General features: G+C 40.6%; 1 protein-coding gene across 6 annotated transcripts in view; it reads left to right on the forward strand.

Annotated features, from left to right (window-relative positions):
• lima1b (LIM domain and actin binding 1b) overlaps nt 1–11,586 on the forward strand; it is a 33,788-nt gene extending 22,202 nt beyond the window's left edge. For all 6 annotated transcript variants that reach the window (XM_027176582.2, XM_027176579.2, XM_047810010.1 and 3 more), the window contains 7 exons: nt 2,458–2,512; nt 4,615–4,712; nt 5,664–5,753; nt 6,482–6,518; nt 6,729–6,805; nt 8,417–8,556; nt 8,781–11,586. In XM_027176582.2, coding sequence (XP_027032383.2) covers nt 2,458–2,512; nt 4,615–4,712; nt 5,664–5,753; nt 6,482–6,518; nt 6,729–6,805; nt 8,417–8,556; nt 8,781–9,801 — 1,518 coding nt within the window. In that variant the 3' untranslated portion in view covers nt 9,802–11,586. The remainder of the gene's footprint in view (nt 1–2,457; nt 2,513–4,614; nt 4,713–5,663; nt 5,754–6,481; nt 6,519–6,728; nt 6,806–8,416; nt 8,557–8,780) is intronic.
• Nucleotides 11,587–14,425: the final 2,839 nt, after the last annotated feature.

A 14,425-nucleotide genomic window follows, 5' to 3' on the forward strand; every position in this document is an offset into this window, starting at 1 on the left:
AACAAAAATGGACAAAAAAATCAACTTCTGTAGCAATTATGTGGACCTGGCAACCTGGAATATAACAGAATTTCATAGTAGACTGGGCGGGGCTAACAGCATGGATCATTGCTCAAGGTCTCTCTCACTCCCTCCCCCACCACACAAACACACACACACACACACACACACACACACACACACACACACACACACACACACACACACACACACACACACTTTAATCCTATAATGAGTTTAAGTAACGGTGAGAGACGCTCACTCAGTGTGTATCGTTCCTGTGTTATGGCACTTTATAAATTCTCTACATATAATCCTGTCTGTCTCATTAGAATTACTGAATATCTACACTTGTGCTTAAAAGTTTTCATACCTTGAGAGAATTATCAAGATCTGTACCATTGTTTTAAAGACAACATGAGTGAGATGTCAAAGTAACGTACAGAATGTCTTTTATTTCGTATGTTATTATGTGTGGCATAACAGAATGGAACGATCCTCAAACTAAGGAAATAATCACTGTTGAAAATATGGCATGCATTTAGTTCTTAATATAGTGTGTTGCCCTCGTTAGTGTGTTGCCCCAGTTAGTGTGTTGCCCCAGTCAGTGTGTTGCCCAGTTCGTGTGTTGCCCCAGTTAGTGTGTTGCCCCAGTTAGTGTGTTGCCCCAGTTAGTGTGTTGCCCCAGTCAGTGTGTTGCCCCCATTAGTGTGTTGCCCCAGTTAGTGTGTTGCCCCCATTAGTGTGTTGCCCCAGTTAGTGTGTTGCCCCCGTTAGCATCAATGTTAGTGCAGTCTTTTGTAATAATTGTACATGAGCTCCTCTGTCTCTCAGGTGGTCGAGCACACTAACTCATTCTTCTTGGCAAAATGCCCCCGGTTCCTGTACGGTTTTCGGTTGTCTTACACAAACTGCAGGCTTGAGATCTCCCCAAAGTGGCTGGATGATATTGAGGTCAGAAGCCTGTGATGGTCTCCAGACCCTTCAGCTTTATCTGCTGTAGCCATTGGGGGGTCAACCTTGCCTTGTACTTTCGATCATCCGAGATCGTCCCATGAGCAGCTATCGTGCTGTGGAATGCAAATCACCTGCCAGTATTTTCTGATAACATGCTGCACGTTCACCTCACACCTCCAGAGTTGGGGGTTCGATTCCCACCTCCGCCTTGTGTGTGTGGAGTTTGCATGTTCTCCCCGTGCCTCGGGGGTTTCCTCCGGGTACTCCGGTTTCCTCCCCCGGTCCAAAGACATGCATGGTAGGTTGATTGGCATCTCTGGAAAATTGTCCGTAGTGTGTGAGTGTGTGAGTGAATGAGAGTGTGTGTGTGCCCTGTGATGGGTTGGCACTCCGTCCAGGGTGTATCCTGCCTCGATGCCCGATGACGCCTGAGATAGGCACAGGCTCCCTGTGACCCGAGAAGTTTGGATAAGCGGTAGGGAATGAATGAATGAATGAATGAATGAATGAAGGATAGGTTTGTGTCAAATGTCCTTATAATCACCTGGTCCTCAGAAAAATATCATATAGCTACAAATTCTGTAGCAAAACAAAAGAGATAAAATATCCCTGATTACTGAATTTAAGCGTCATTCAGGTTAAACTCATAATGTACAGCTGGAGTTAGATCGAGGTCTTCATCAGAAAACCTTACATTTTACCTACAGGTTTTACGTCATGTCTGTACAGTGTAATGTGTAATGTCTTCATTTGTCTAATTCAGCTTTAACTTTTATTAAAAATATGTAAGGAATCTTTTAAAACAAACGATTGCTTTTCTCAACAAAGGAGGTTGACGTGTTACTCTGACGTGTAAAGAGTTTTCACTGTCATGCTAATGAGCGTAAAGACAAAAGACGTTTACTTCTTTGTGATGTTAACAGTGCTGAGTAGATAAGCTGCGTGTGTGTGTGTGTGTGTGTGTGTGTGTGTGTGTGTGTGTGTGTGTGTGTGTGTTCTTGGCTAAGAAGGACACAGGAAGCCCTGAGTACTGCTGCGTCTCCGGATTCTCTTTATCTTTCCTTCTTTTTTCTAGAGATTGGAATCTGTTCTGGAGATTTTTGTGTTAAATTCTGTTTGTAAGCTTCAGATTTTTTTTATCACGCTTCATTTTCTGACTTCTTTTCTGATGGATTGAGTTTTTTTTTTTGCTTCATTGTTCAGGTTCAGGCTCAGATTTCAGCTTGAGTTTCATTGTTTGGGATTTAAAGTTTAAATCTTTAAAAAAAATTAAACTCATTAATACATTTTGTTGAACAGAAACCGTGAAACATGTCAAAATGTATTAATTAATAATTATTAGATGTTTTTGTTTTAAACTTCATTTGCTGATTTATTTTGATTATTTTGTGCTTCTGTGTTGAGGAAGGTTTTATTCTTCGTTGTTGAGATAGCATCAGGTTTGGGTTTTAAACTTTAGTTTTAAAGTTTTAAAGTGTTTTTTTTCTCCGTGTCGTTTAGGTTCGACGCACGAACAGCACTTCACAAGACTCAGACATTCGACCGGCAGACCGAGGTACTGAATTAAAACTCCTGATTTTATCAACACAAGACCTTTGTTTGTGTCCTTCTCTGTGTCACAGTTAAACTGGTGTAGAGCTGCACATATATTTATATTAATACAGCACAGATAGAAACAAGCCATTTATCAGGTACTACATCAGTGTCATCTATAAATCTGTAGCAGACCCTGGATCAGTCAGTAGTGAACGACATGAACACACTGAATTGTGGGAGATATTCTGGACCGTAACCAGGACCAGCACAACATAACACAACGAATAATGCATGTGTTGGGTGTGATGCAGCAATGTGTTGGGTGTGATGCAGCAATGTGTTGGGTGTGATGCAGCAGTGTGTTGGGTGTGATGCAGCAGTGTGTTGGGTGTGATGCAGCAATGTGTTGGGTGTGATGCAGCAGTGTGTTGGGTGTGATGCAGCAGTGTGTTGGGTGTGATGCAGCAATGTGTTGGGTGTGATGCAGCAATGTGTTGGGTGTGATGCAGCAATGTGTTATGCAGCAATGTGTTGGGTGTGATGCAGCAATGTGTTGGGTGTGATGCAGCAATGTGTTGGGTGTGATGCAGCAGTGTGTTGGGTGTGATGCAGCAGTGTGTTGGGTGTGATGCAGCAGTGTGTTGGGTGTGATGCAGCAATGTGTTGGGTGTGATGCAGCAATGTGTTGGGTGTGATGCAGCACTGTGTTGGGTGTGATGCAGCAATGTGTTGGGTGTGATGCAGCAGTGTGTTGGGTGTGATGCAGCAATGTGTTGGGTGTGATGCAGCAAAACGCCCAGCAGCAAAACCACTAATCCCCAAACAAGCAGTGTTTACATATAACAGAGCTGCCGGGAGTTTAGTTTGCTAATACTGCAGTGATTTACTAACCATCACAACAACAACATTAGAGTTAGAGTTCATGTATCTAATGATAGAGACTTAAACACTTCTGTACGTCCCTCTGGATACGGGCCAATTACTGTAAATGTAAATGTGAACATTAACCCCTGAAACTTCACACATTTGAACAGTTTATAGGTGTGTGTGTGTTATTGTGTGTTTGTTATGTGTGTGTAGTGTGTATAGTGTGTGTATATGTGAGTCTGTGTGTGCAGTGTGTGTGTAGTGTATAGTGTGTGAAGTGTGTGTGTAGTGTATAGTGTGTGTAGTGTGTGTGTAATGTGTATAATGTGTGTAATGTATAGTGTGTGTAGTGTGTAGTGTGTATAATGTGTGTGGTATATGTGTGTGTAGAGTGTACAGTGTGTGTATGCCAGTGTGTGTGTGTAGTGTATAGTGTGTGTAATGTGTGAAGTGTATGTGTAATGTATAGTGTGTGTAATGTGTGTGTAACGTATGCTGTTTAATGTGTGTAGTGTGTAATGTGTGTAGTGTGTAATGTGTGTACTTTGTGTAATGTATAGAGTGTAATGTGTGTATTGTGTGTAGTGTGTGTGTGTGTACTGTACAGTATAGTGTGTAATGTGTGTGTAATGTATAGTGTGTAGTGTGTGTAGTGTGTGTAGTGTGTGTGTGTGTACTGTACAGTATAGTGTGTAGTGTGTGTGTGTAATGTATAGTGTGTAGTGTGTGTAATGTGTGTGTAATGTGTGTAGTGTGTGTAGTGTGTGAATATGTGTGTATTGTGTAGTGTGTGTGTAATGTATAGTGTGTAGTGTGTGTAATGTGTGTGTAGTGTGTGTAGTGTGTGAATATGTGTGTATTGTGTAGTGTGTGTGTAGTGTGTGTAATGTGTGAATATGTGTGTATTGTGTAGTGTGTGTGTAGTGTGTGTAATGTGTGAATATGTGTGTATTGTGTAGTGTGTGTAGTGTGTGTGTGTAGTGTGTGTAATGTGTGTAGTGTGTGTAGTGTGTGTAGTGTGTGTGTGTGTAGTGTGTGTAATGTGTGAATATGTGTGTATTGTGTAGTGTGTGTAGTGTGTGTAGTGTGTGTGTGTGTAGTGTGTGTAGTGTGTGAATATGTGTGTATTGTGTAGTGTGTGTGTAGTGTGTGAATATGTGTGTATTGTGTAGTGTGTGTGTAGTGTGTGAATATGTGTGTATTGTGTAGTGTGTGTCCAGTGTGTTCACGTTCCTTGTGTCCATCCTGCCACAGGTTTGGTCTCTCTGGAACGCTCCAAGTCTGTGAGAGACAGAATGGCGAGGTATCAAGCCGCCGTGTCCAAACAAGACCCCCGGAGTCCTCAGAGCCCAGTGAGTGTTAAACAGCCTCCATCCTGATGGAGCACATTTCTGTATCTCACACAAATCAAAGTATTCTTACAAAACATTTATTTCTGCAGGAATTTCTACTGGATAAATATTTCACGTCTCACCACCATCATTATAATGAACAAAAGTGATCGATTAATAAAGACCGAGTGAAGGAGAAATCTGTTTATTATTAGCACTGATTATTATTTATTTATTATTAGCACTGATTATTATTTATTTATTATTAGCACTGATTATTATTTATTTATTATTAGCACTTATTATTATTTATTTATTGTTAGCACTGATTAGTATTTATTTATTATTAGCACTTATTATTATTATTTATTATTAGCACTTGTGTAATGTCACTTGTTTAAGGTCTTTCTCATATTTACAACTTAAACTTTGTTACAAAACATTTTTCATTGAAACATAATGTACCTTTAATTATTTTGGTGCTAATAAAGGTTTAGAGCAGATTAGCATTAAGGCGTTAGCTTGCTAACTGCTTCCTGCTCCTTAGTAAATCATCCAGAAGCTTTAAACTTACCACAGATGTTAATTCACCATGTGGTCTGGAATCCTGACTGAAATCTGCACAAAGTGCTGAGTTACAGCTTTAATAAAGCCCCGTGGTTTCCAGCTCTGTTGTTACCCAGGTGGCTTTTTTAGTTTTGTGTAATAAATGAACCGTAGTCACTTCAGTGCTGAGGGGGTTAACTGAGGGGTTTAACTGAGGGGTGTAACTGAGGGGTTAAACTGAGGGGTTTAACTGAGGGGTTTAACTGAGGGGTTTAACTGAGGGGTGTAACTGAGGGGTGTAACTGAGGGGTTTAACTGAGGGGTTTAACTGAGGGGTTAAACTGAGGGGTTAAACTGAGGCATGTTGAGTCAGTTATTATTTATTTAATATCGAGGTATTAATTTCTCATGTCGTGACGTTTACAGTCGAGCCCAGCTGAGATCGAGGTTAAAGGTTCAGCAGCAGATCTGAAGGAAAATGCGCCTCCTGCTGGTGGAGAACAGACTGAGATCAAGGTTAATATCTTTAAACTCTAAATACAGCTATAAAAAATATGGCCGATACTCACTGAGCCTGAATTATAAAAGTCTACACTGTTTATATGGAATCTTTACATCACAATAGTATATAAAAAGTATAGTATAATTATAACTCATTAAATTTAGGGGGCACGATGGCTTAGCGGTTAGCACGTTTGCCTCACACCTCCAGTGTTGGGGTTCAATTCCCACCTCCGCCTTGTGTGTGTGGAGTTTGCATGTTCTCCCTGTGCCTCGGGGGTTTCCTCCGGGTACTCCGGTTTCCTCCGCCGGTCCAAAGACATGCATGGTAGGTTGATTGGCATCTCTGGAAAATTGTCCGTAGTGTGTGAGTGTGTGAGTGAATGAGAGTGTGTGTGTGTGTGTGTGTGTGTGTGTGTGTGTGTGTGTGTGTGTGTGTGTGTGTGTGAATGAGAGTGTGTGTGTGCCCTGTGATGGGTTGGCACTCCGTCCAGGGTGTATCCTGCCTCGATGCCCCATGACACCTGAGATAGGCACAGGCTCCCCGTGACCCGAGACGTTCAGATAAGCGGTAGAAGATGAATGAATGATTAAATGAATAAATATAATTTTTATATTTTATCCAGCAAATGATAAACACGATGCAGTGACAAAAAAGAGAAATAAATATAATAACACACCATTTAAAATCAAATCTAATCTCTTCTTCTTTTTCTTCCTGTCTCTTGTTCTTTTTTTCACAGTGTGCACCTTCAGGGCCGATGAGCGCCAAACCCAACGGTCAGTTACATGTATTTATACTGAACTCTGTCTGATGTCTCATGTCTGATGTCTCATGTCTGATGTCTCATGTCTGATGTCTCATGTCTGATGTCTCACAACTGACCCTGACTTTAAAACATCGACACGTTTAATCGTCCATATGAACAGTTTAATCAATAAATTCATGTGAACGTCCTCGTTATATATTCTATATTTATAATTCTTTAGGTGTGTTAGCTGATACAGGAAGTCCAAGCACTGCAGCATGTGAGCCAGAACCCAACGACACACCCAGATTTGTCAGAGTAAGTGAGTTCTGTGGAACAACATGGCTGGTTAGATTAGATTTATGACAATTTCTCAGTTATTCAGCTCTTTAGTTCTTATCTTCACATTCCAGGGTTCAGTGGATGGGATCATTTTTATGGTCTTGTGATTTTACGTCACTAATGTACCCAGGTTTCTTTGTCAAACGAGTAGAATTCACTTTTCTGCTGTTATCTATCAATAATACTAATGGCGCCCCCTGGTGGACGGTGTCATATAAGTCAGTCGTCCCCAACATTTTTTTTCGCCGCGGACCGGTCAATGTTTGATCATTTTACCGCGGCCCGCTGGGGGTGGGGGGTGGGGGCCATACAATTAAATAAAAATGAATAATTTTAATTTAATTGTATTTAAACATGCCTTTTTAACTCACTACAACGCTAAATCAATGAGAACCCTGAGCTTGTTTCTTTACAACGAGACGGTTCCATCTGGGGTAACAGGAGACAATGACACCCGAAGTGTGTCGCTTATGTCCAGTTTATTCCGTTGTTTTGTTTTGGTTGCCATCACTGCAGAAATCCCCGCTTCCCCGCTGGCGATAGTGATGTAAGTGCTGTGGTGACAATCTCAGGGTATTCCGCCATGACTTTAATCCAGAACACCGGCAGAGTTTCTAACTTTCTAACGACGTCTGTTTCGTGCTCATTTTTGCTAATTTGTGGGTTAAATTTGAGCAAACACAATATACACGTACACCAAGCACTGTTAAACATGACAAAGTACCGGTGAACAGAGAGAAGAGCGATACACACCTTCTCTCTCCACCAAAGCTACAACACCACTGCCGCTTGCAGCCGCTCGGCTCCAGACGTCACCTAAACCTGGCCAGATATCATGATATTTTGCGCATGCGCGGTATCGGTGCGGCTTTAGGTGACGTCTCTCAGCTCCAGGTTAACCTCTCGTCCATGGAAAGTCGCACAAACCCGAGAGAAATACACCACAGTAAATAAAATGGGAATAATTTAATGTTCTTTGGGCGGCCCGGTACCATTTGGTACCGGGGGTTGGGGACCACTGATATAAGTGACTGCTTACAGTGTCGGACCTCAGAGCCCTTCATTAAGGAGACACATCAGGGGATTGAGGATTGAGGTTTGAGCCAATTACTAATAGTTCTTTATTCAAACAGCCAAATAAAAATAGACTTCACGAGTCTGGATGAGATCAACAAAGTCCCAGATTTACTGCAAAATGTCCTCAACAGATAAAGCCAGCAAAACTACCCAAACTCCCAGTGGTGGTGCAGTCGAGTGCTCAAAAGTCTAGAATCGTCCCTGAGCAATCCATCAAAATTCCATCGTCCGATATATTTCGTCGGCTTTGGACTCGACTCTACCTCAGATCATTTTAAATGTGTTTGTTCAATTTTTTGTTTATTAATGATTCTGTACCAAACTCATTAAACTCATTTAGAGGCTAATGTCTTTCCTGCACTAATGTCTGTGTTCATTAGCATGTGGTTGACTAGCTAGTTCTCAATTCTTAGCATTAGCTTGTCTTTGTCCTGTACTTTAGTTACGTTACTCTGTTGCTTTATTCTTTTCGTGGTGAAGTTTTACATTTAATTGTTTTGTATGTTATAGGGTCAGAGGTTTCGTGCTACTGTGAGAGAGACTTGTGTGGCTTGCCATAAGACGGTTTACCCGCTGGAGAAACTGGTGGCCAATCAGCAAACCTTCCACAACTCTTGTTTCCGCTGCGCTCACTGCAACACCAAACTCAGGTGAGTCGCCAAAGTTTGGATTGAACTGGAAGTGTAAGAATAATGGAGTAACAGTGAATTATGTTTGTTCAGAGAAGCACATGAGTAGCACATGATGCAGAGATGCTTTGTCAGTTATAGTCCGTTAGCACTAGATAGATTGGATTACATTTCTATATAAATACGTACTGTCTGTACATCACCAGGTGAGATCTGAAATCACTTTTCTATAAATCTGATTGTAGCTTGGTGAATTTCGCCTGCCTGCATGGTAACATCTACTGCAAACCTCACTACAACCAGCTCTTCAAGTCCAAAGGTAACTATGACGAGGGCTTCGGACACAGGCCTCATAAAGAGCTGTGGACCGGCCGAGGTGATGACGAGGAGCTCGAAGAGTCCGAAAAGCCAAAACCTTCTTCACCTGACCCTTTCCCAGTTAAACTGCCCAGATCAGAAAAAGTCTTAAATCAAAATTCCACAGTTGAGGAAACTCCTATAGCCAAAGTCACTGATCTTACATCATCTCTGGAGACCAAAACTCAGACGGTTCAAGAAGCAGCGAAACCTGCAGTTTCTGTGGAAACAAAAAGATTGAAGGTGGCTTGGCCACCACGTGCTGACACGACCAGCTCTGGTGTGGAGAGAGGAAGGAGTCCAGTTAAAGCCTTCAAGCTGAAATGGCCCCCAGAGGATGAGGCCCAGTCCAGTGTGGTGAGCACAGAGCGAGTGGAGTTGAGGAGTCTGAGACGCAGCACATCTCTCAAAGATCGAAGTCGACCTTTTTCTGTGGCACCGAGAATGGAATCCAACAATCAGGAGCAAACACACCCAGTCAAGCCCACTCTGGCTCGGCGTGGCTCTCTGGAGCTTCAGTCAACTTCTAAAATACAGATGTTCCAGAAGGAGAAAAAGGAGGAGAGCTCAGAGGTGAGAAAACCCACTGAGACAGAGCACAAGGCTTTCAACAGCAGTGAATTTGAGATTCCTCCAAAACAAGAGGAGAAACCCAAAATCCCACAATCCATCCTGAAACGACCTCAAACAAACAAAACAGAGGCTTCTGATGACCAGGCAGAGGAGCAACCGAAACAACCCCCAGAACTTACGACTGCTTCACCTCCCCAAGCTGCAGAGAGCAACAGGACATCTGAAGATGTGGGATTCTGTGACGGAGAAGAAGCGGATGAATCCCTCAGCATTGAGGAAGTGATCAAGAGGAACCGATTCTATGAAGACGAAGATGATGAAGTCGCTGAAGTCTGAGACTCTCTCATCCCTTAGAGTCTGCTCAGTCTCTTACAGCTTTACTAGAATAATAAAAATGTTTTGAAAAAAAGCCATAAATGCTCGAGGTGACGAGGTTCCTCTTCTTCTTCATATTTTATTTTCAGCTTCATCATCTCTGTTTCTGACAGGATTAAAAAAAAAACAAGCTTATTATTTTTATCACTGATGTTCTTAATGTTTTTTTTAGAGTTGGTACAAAATGCAACAATTTTATTGTTGAGGGTTTTTAATTCCATGGTTTGACTTCCACAGTTACTTTCTCCGCAGCTCAGCCGGAACCACGTGACATCTTTATTTATAGATATTTTAGATTTTAAACGGTTTTTATGGTCTGTCTTCTACCTTCTAGCTGGTCCGTCTGTCCAGAAAAGCTTTGAATACCTCCAGCATTCACAACATTCCAGATGTTTTAGACAAATCGTTTAAAAATGAAGAAGTCACAAGTAGCTGCTCTCGACCTCGTTGCTGCATCTCTCGGACCAACTGAAATAAACGTTTCGTCAATTAGAAGATGGTAATTTCACAGAATGAAAGCTTAGTTTGTCATCAGATTATTTTGCCATATTTAGAGTTCAATATTATGCAGAATTTGTACCGCAGAATGTCCTGAGTGTGGATATACAGGAGAATAATAGCGGCCCTAAAGCAGAGCTTTGTGGGACGCCACGTTGTCATGATTCATTTCTGATGCGTCTTTATACTCTGGGAACCCTGTGATATTAAAGGTGTAGTAGTAATAATAATAATAATAATAATAATAATAATAATAATAATAATAATAAAAAGATGAACATTTTAGACATGAAAGCAGCTGTTGGTTGTTGGAAAACAAGGAAAACTATTAAACACTCTTTTATTATGACGCTTCCTGAGAAATCAAAATGTTTCTATATAATAAAGTGCAGCATTAAAACATGCACAAACATGATGATGTAATAACATGCTGACGCAGACCTCTAGGTTTATGATCCAGTCTCGACGTCGCTCAGAGAAACAAACCCCGACACCATGAAGCTCGATTATCGTCTGTTTTCTGCATTAACAAATTCAACTGGCCAAATTTATTTTATACAGCAATATTTTTTTGTTTATAAATTTGTTGCATTAAAATAATCTGGAACAAAAATGATCTTTATTAAAAATGAACAATTTTATGGCTTATATGTATGTTTTATATAGCGGTGAGTCAGGCTGCAGATTCTGTAAAACCTTTTTTTAATTTATATCTGATTTATTTTTCATTTCAGGGCATGAAAGTGTCTAAGAGAATCTTTCCCTCCCTCTCTCTCTCCCTCTCTCTCCCTCTCTCTCTCCCTCTCTCTCTCTCTCTCTCTCTCTCTCTCTCTCTCTCTCTCTCTCTCTCTCCCTCTCCCTCTCTCTCTCTCCCTCTCTCCCTCTCTCTCTCTCCCTCCTTCTCTCTCTCTCTCTCCCTCTCTCTCTCTCTCCCTCTCCCTCTCTCTCTCTCTCCCTCTCTCTCTCTCTCTCACACACACACGCACATGCACACACACACACACACACACACACACACACACACACACACACACACACACACACACACACAGGTCTATACTCCAGCTCAGTGCCTCTCCGCTTGTCTCGATCCTTTTTACCTTTTAATGTTAACGATCCTGATCTTAAGCAAATGTTTTCTATCCTGTTCGTTATAAAGAGACCAAACAAAACTGTATCTGCCTTAAAACAGAAGAATCCTTGGTGAAGTGTAAGGCTTTAATGTAATAAATGATTTCAGAGACTGTTCTTACTGTGTTTTGTGTTTACACTGAGAGTTAACATTACTTTGGGATGAAAAATGTTCCAACAAAACATTAACATCGTACGTCATGTTTGGGGGGGAAAAATAGAATTAAAATAACAAGTAAAAGAAATAAACATAATAATCGCAATTTAATCATCGATAATGTTTTTTTTTTAGTCTTATTTTATAATTCATTAATTTTAGTCTTGTGATGTTTTCAGATTTTCTTCTGATGTGTAAAACTTCTAACATTCGGGCATTTTATAAACAAACACAGTGGACACTTCTGGACACAAGGGGGCAGCAATGAGCTCATTTCACATCGCAGCTGAACGAACAGGAATCTGCTCAGTTTATGTATAAATGTTTAAATCGTTTAAATAATCTAATTCTGTAGGAAGTCTGGAAGAATGTTTAGTAATAATCTCTGTTTTACATGTAACTCTTACATTAGGATTTGATAGTCAGCATCTTTTGAATGAACACAGATATTAATATATTTGATCTATAGTGGAAGCTACTGGAAATTTGCTATTGTTAGCATTTTGCTACAAAACAATTGTCAAAATCAAAATAAATACTATTAAACACCTTCAGTGAACACTTTAAGGGTTCATCAGTCGTCCATCTTCAGGAACTCGGACAATTAGAACCCTATGACATGTTTTTCTATTACAATAGCTAAGAACCTTTGAATAATCCTTAATAATCAAACGTCACCTGAAAAAAAAAGGAAAACTCTAACCGTTAATTATTTAATGAACACTGAAAACAACCCTTAATGACCAAAACCATCACCGTTTAATGTTCCCATTCTGTTCCATCTACAAACACTTTCAGAGTTCTTCAGTTAAAAGGCTTTTATCATTTTAAAATAAAAGTTCTACTTGGACACCACCTCGATTTGGGTTTCTCCAAAGAACCTTTGGTGGTTTTGTAAGTGATGACCCTCAGACGTCCTGTGAGGTTTCCTGATGACCGAGTCACAACCTCCAGCAGCAGCAGCTTTGAATTGGTCTCCAGGTGTTTTGTGGTCTGAGATTAAAGGTTTCTCCTTGATAAGAACGTCACACGTTTTCCTCTTCTTATTGGTGTGTAATGAGAGTTGTGTGTTTTGAGCGTCGGCCTCAGGAGGCCACCAGGACGTTTATTCTGTTGTTATTTTTGCAGGTAAGGAGCAGAAGCATCACCTCTCGTATTATTTGAACCTTTTAATCCACTATTAAAAGAGCTCTAGTTTGAGATCCAGGTGTGTGGCTGCTGGAATCTCGAGCGTCAGCGACTTTTTGAAGCTGTGAGTTTGTGTTGTGTCAGGCTTTGGGAGGTGAGTAAGGCGCCCTGGCAGGTGTGTGTGTGTGTGTGTGTGTGTGTGTGTGTGTGTGTGTGTGTGTGTGTGTGTGTGTGTGTGTGTGTGTGTTTCCTCGCACGTACAACACAAGTCAGTGCCACGCCACAGGCTTCTGTCTCATGCCACGTGAACACACCTCACACTGATCCACCAACAAACCCCAATTCACCCACTCACTCTTTATGTCTGATCATCTGATTGTCTGGTTATCTGATTGTCTGATCATCTGATTGTCTGATCATCTGATTGTCTGATCGTCTGATCATCTGATTGTCTGATCATCTGATTGTCTGATCGTCTGATCATCTGATTGTCTGATCATCTGATTGTCTGATCGTCTGATCATCTGATTGTCTGATCATCTGTTCATCTGATTGTCTGATCACCTGGAACACCTAACATCTGATCATTACCTGATTGGTCACAACAGATCTGTATGGTTAATAAATTTAAAGTCACAAGGGAATATATTTATATATATATATTATTTTAAATAAACAAATTAATAATTCAAATAGTTTTAAATAGCAACATTTTAATTTAGTTTGTTTGCTTAATGCGTTGGAATAAAGTGTAATATAACTAATTTTATACAAATATTACACACAGAAAATATTGTCATCATTTTATTGTCAAGATTTTGTTGTTGTTGTTTTTCTTCTTTTCTTGAATTGATATTTAACTTCAGGTTTAATTTTCATGTCACATTCAACATTACAGTCAAAACTTGTTTTTTTTTTACGTTTCTGTTTTTTTGCTTTCTTTTCTCAACAATGGGACCTTTAATTTATCCCTCTTTGTTCCCAGATGTTATTTTATTATTGTTTGGTAATGATGTCACTCCATAAACCTGCTGATTAACTTCAGAAAATCAGAAATCCGAACAATGGATTTCATTGAGGTGGTGATTGTCAGAGGCGTGATGTGAAGCTGCGGTGGGTGACTGATGATCACTTTTCACTGCATCGCTGCCCTCAGGGATGAAAACATTAAAGACAGGATTAAATAATCTGTTGATAGCTTTAAAGGTTTGGAGATAAAACCCAGTTGGACACACAGAGCACGCTCATTGTGCTCTTCCAGGAAAAGTCGATATCTCATTACACACCGCGCTCGCTGTCGAGCGCCGCAGGGCAGATTTCCGCCACGGGTTCGAGTCGAGCAGCTTCTGTCATCACTGTAAAACAATCAGCCACAATGGGGCCTCTTTTTTAACTGCTGAATAAATATTAGAAAAGTGAAAAACCACAAAAGTGCAGACTCAGATACACAACGGCAAAAGGAAGCGGCCGGGAATGGTGTAAAGCCCAGGAGATGCTGTGAGTCTAATGTGCCATCGTCACTCTGCACTGGGCTTTGTGAAGCATCTGATGCCACCAGACCCAAACTTTCACTTTAATGTATAATAATAATAATAATAATAATAATAATAATAATAATAATAATAATAATAATTTACTGACACTCAAGACAGTGTTTAGTGTTGCTGCAGC

The sequence above is a fragment of the Tachysurus fulvidraco genome, chromosome 2, assembly GCF_022655615.1.
Source record: "Tachysurus fulvidraco isolate hzauxx_2018 chromosome 2, HZAU_PFXX_2.0, whole genome shotgun sequence".
NCBI lineage: Eukaryota > Metazoa > Chordata > Actinopteri > Siluriformes > Bagridae > Tachysurus > Tachysurus fulvidraco.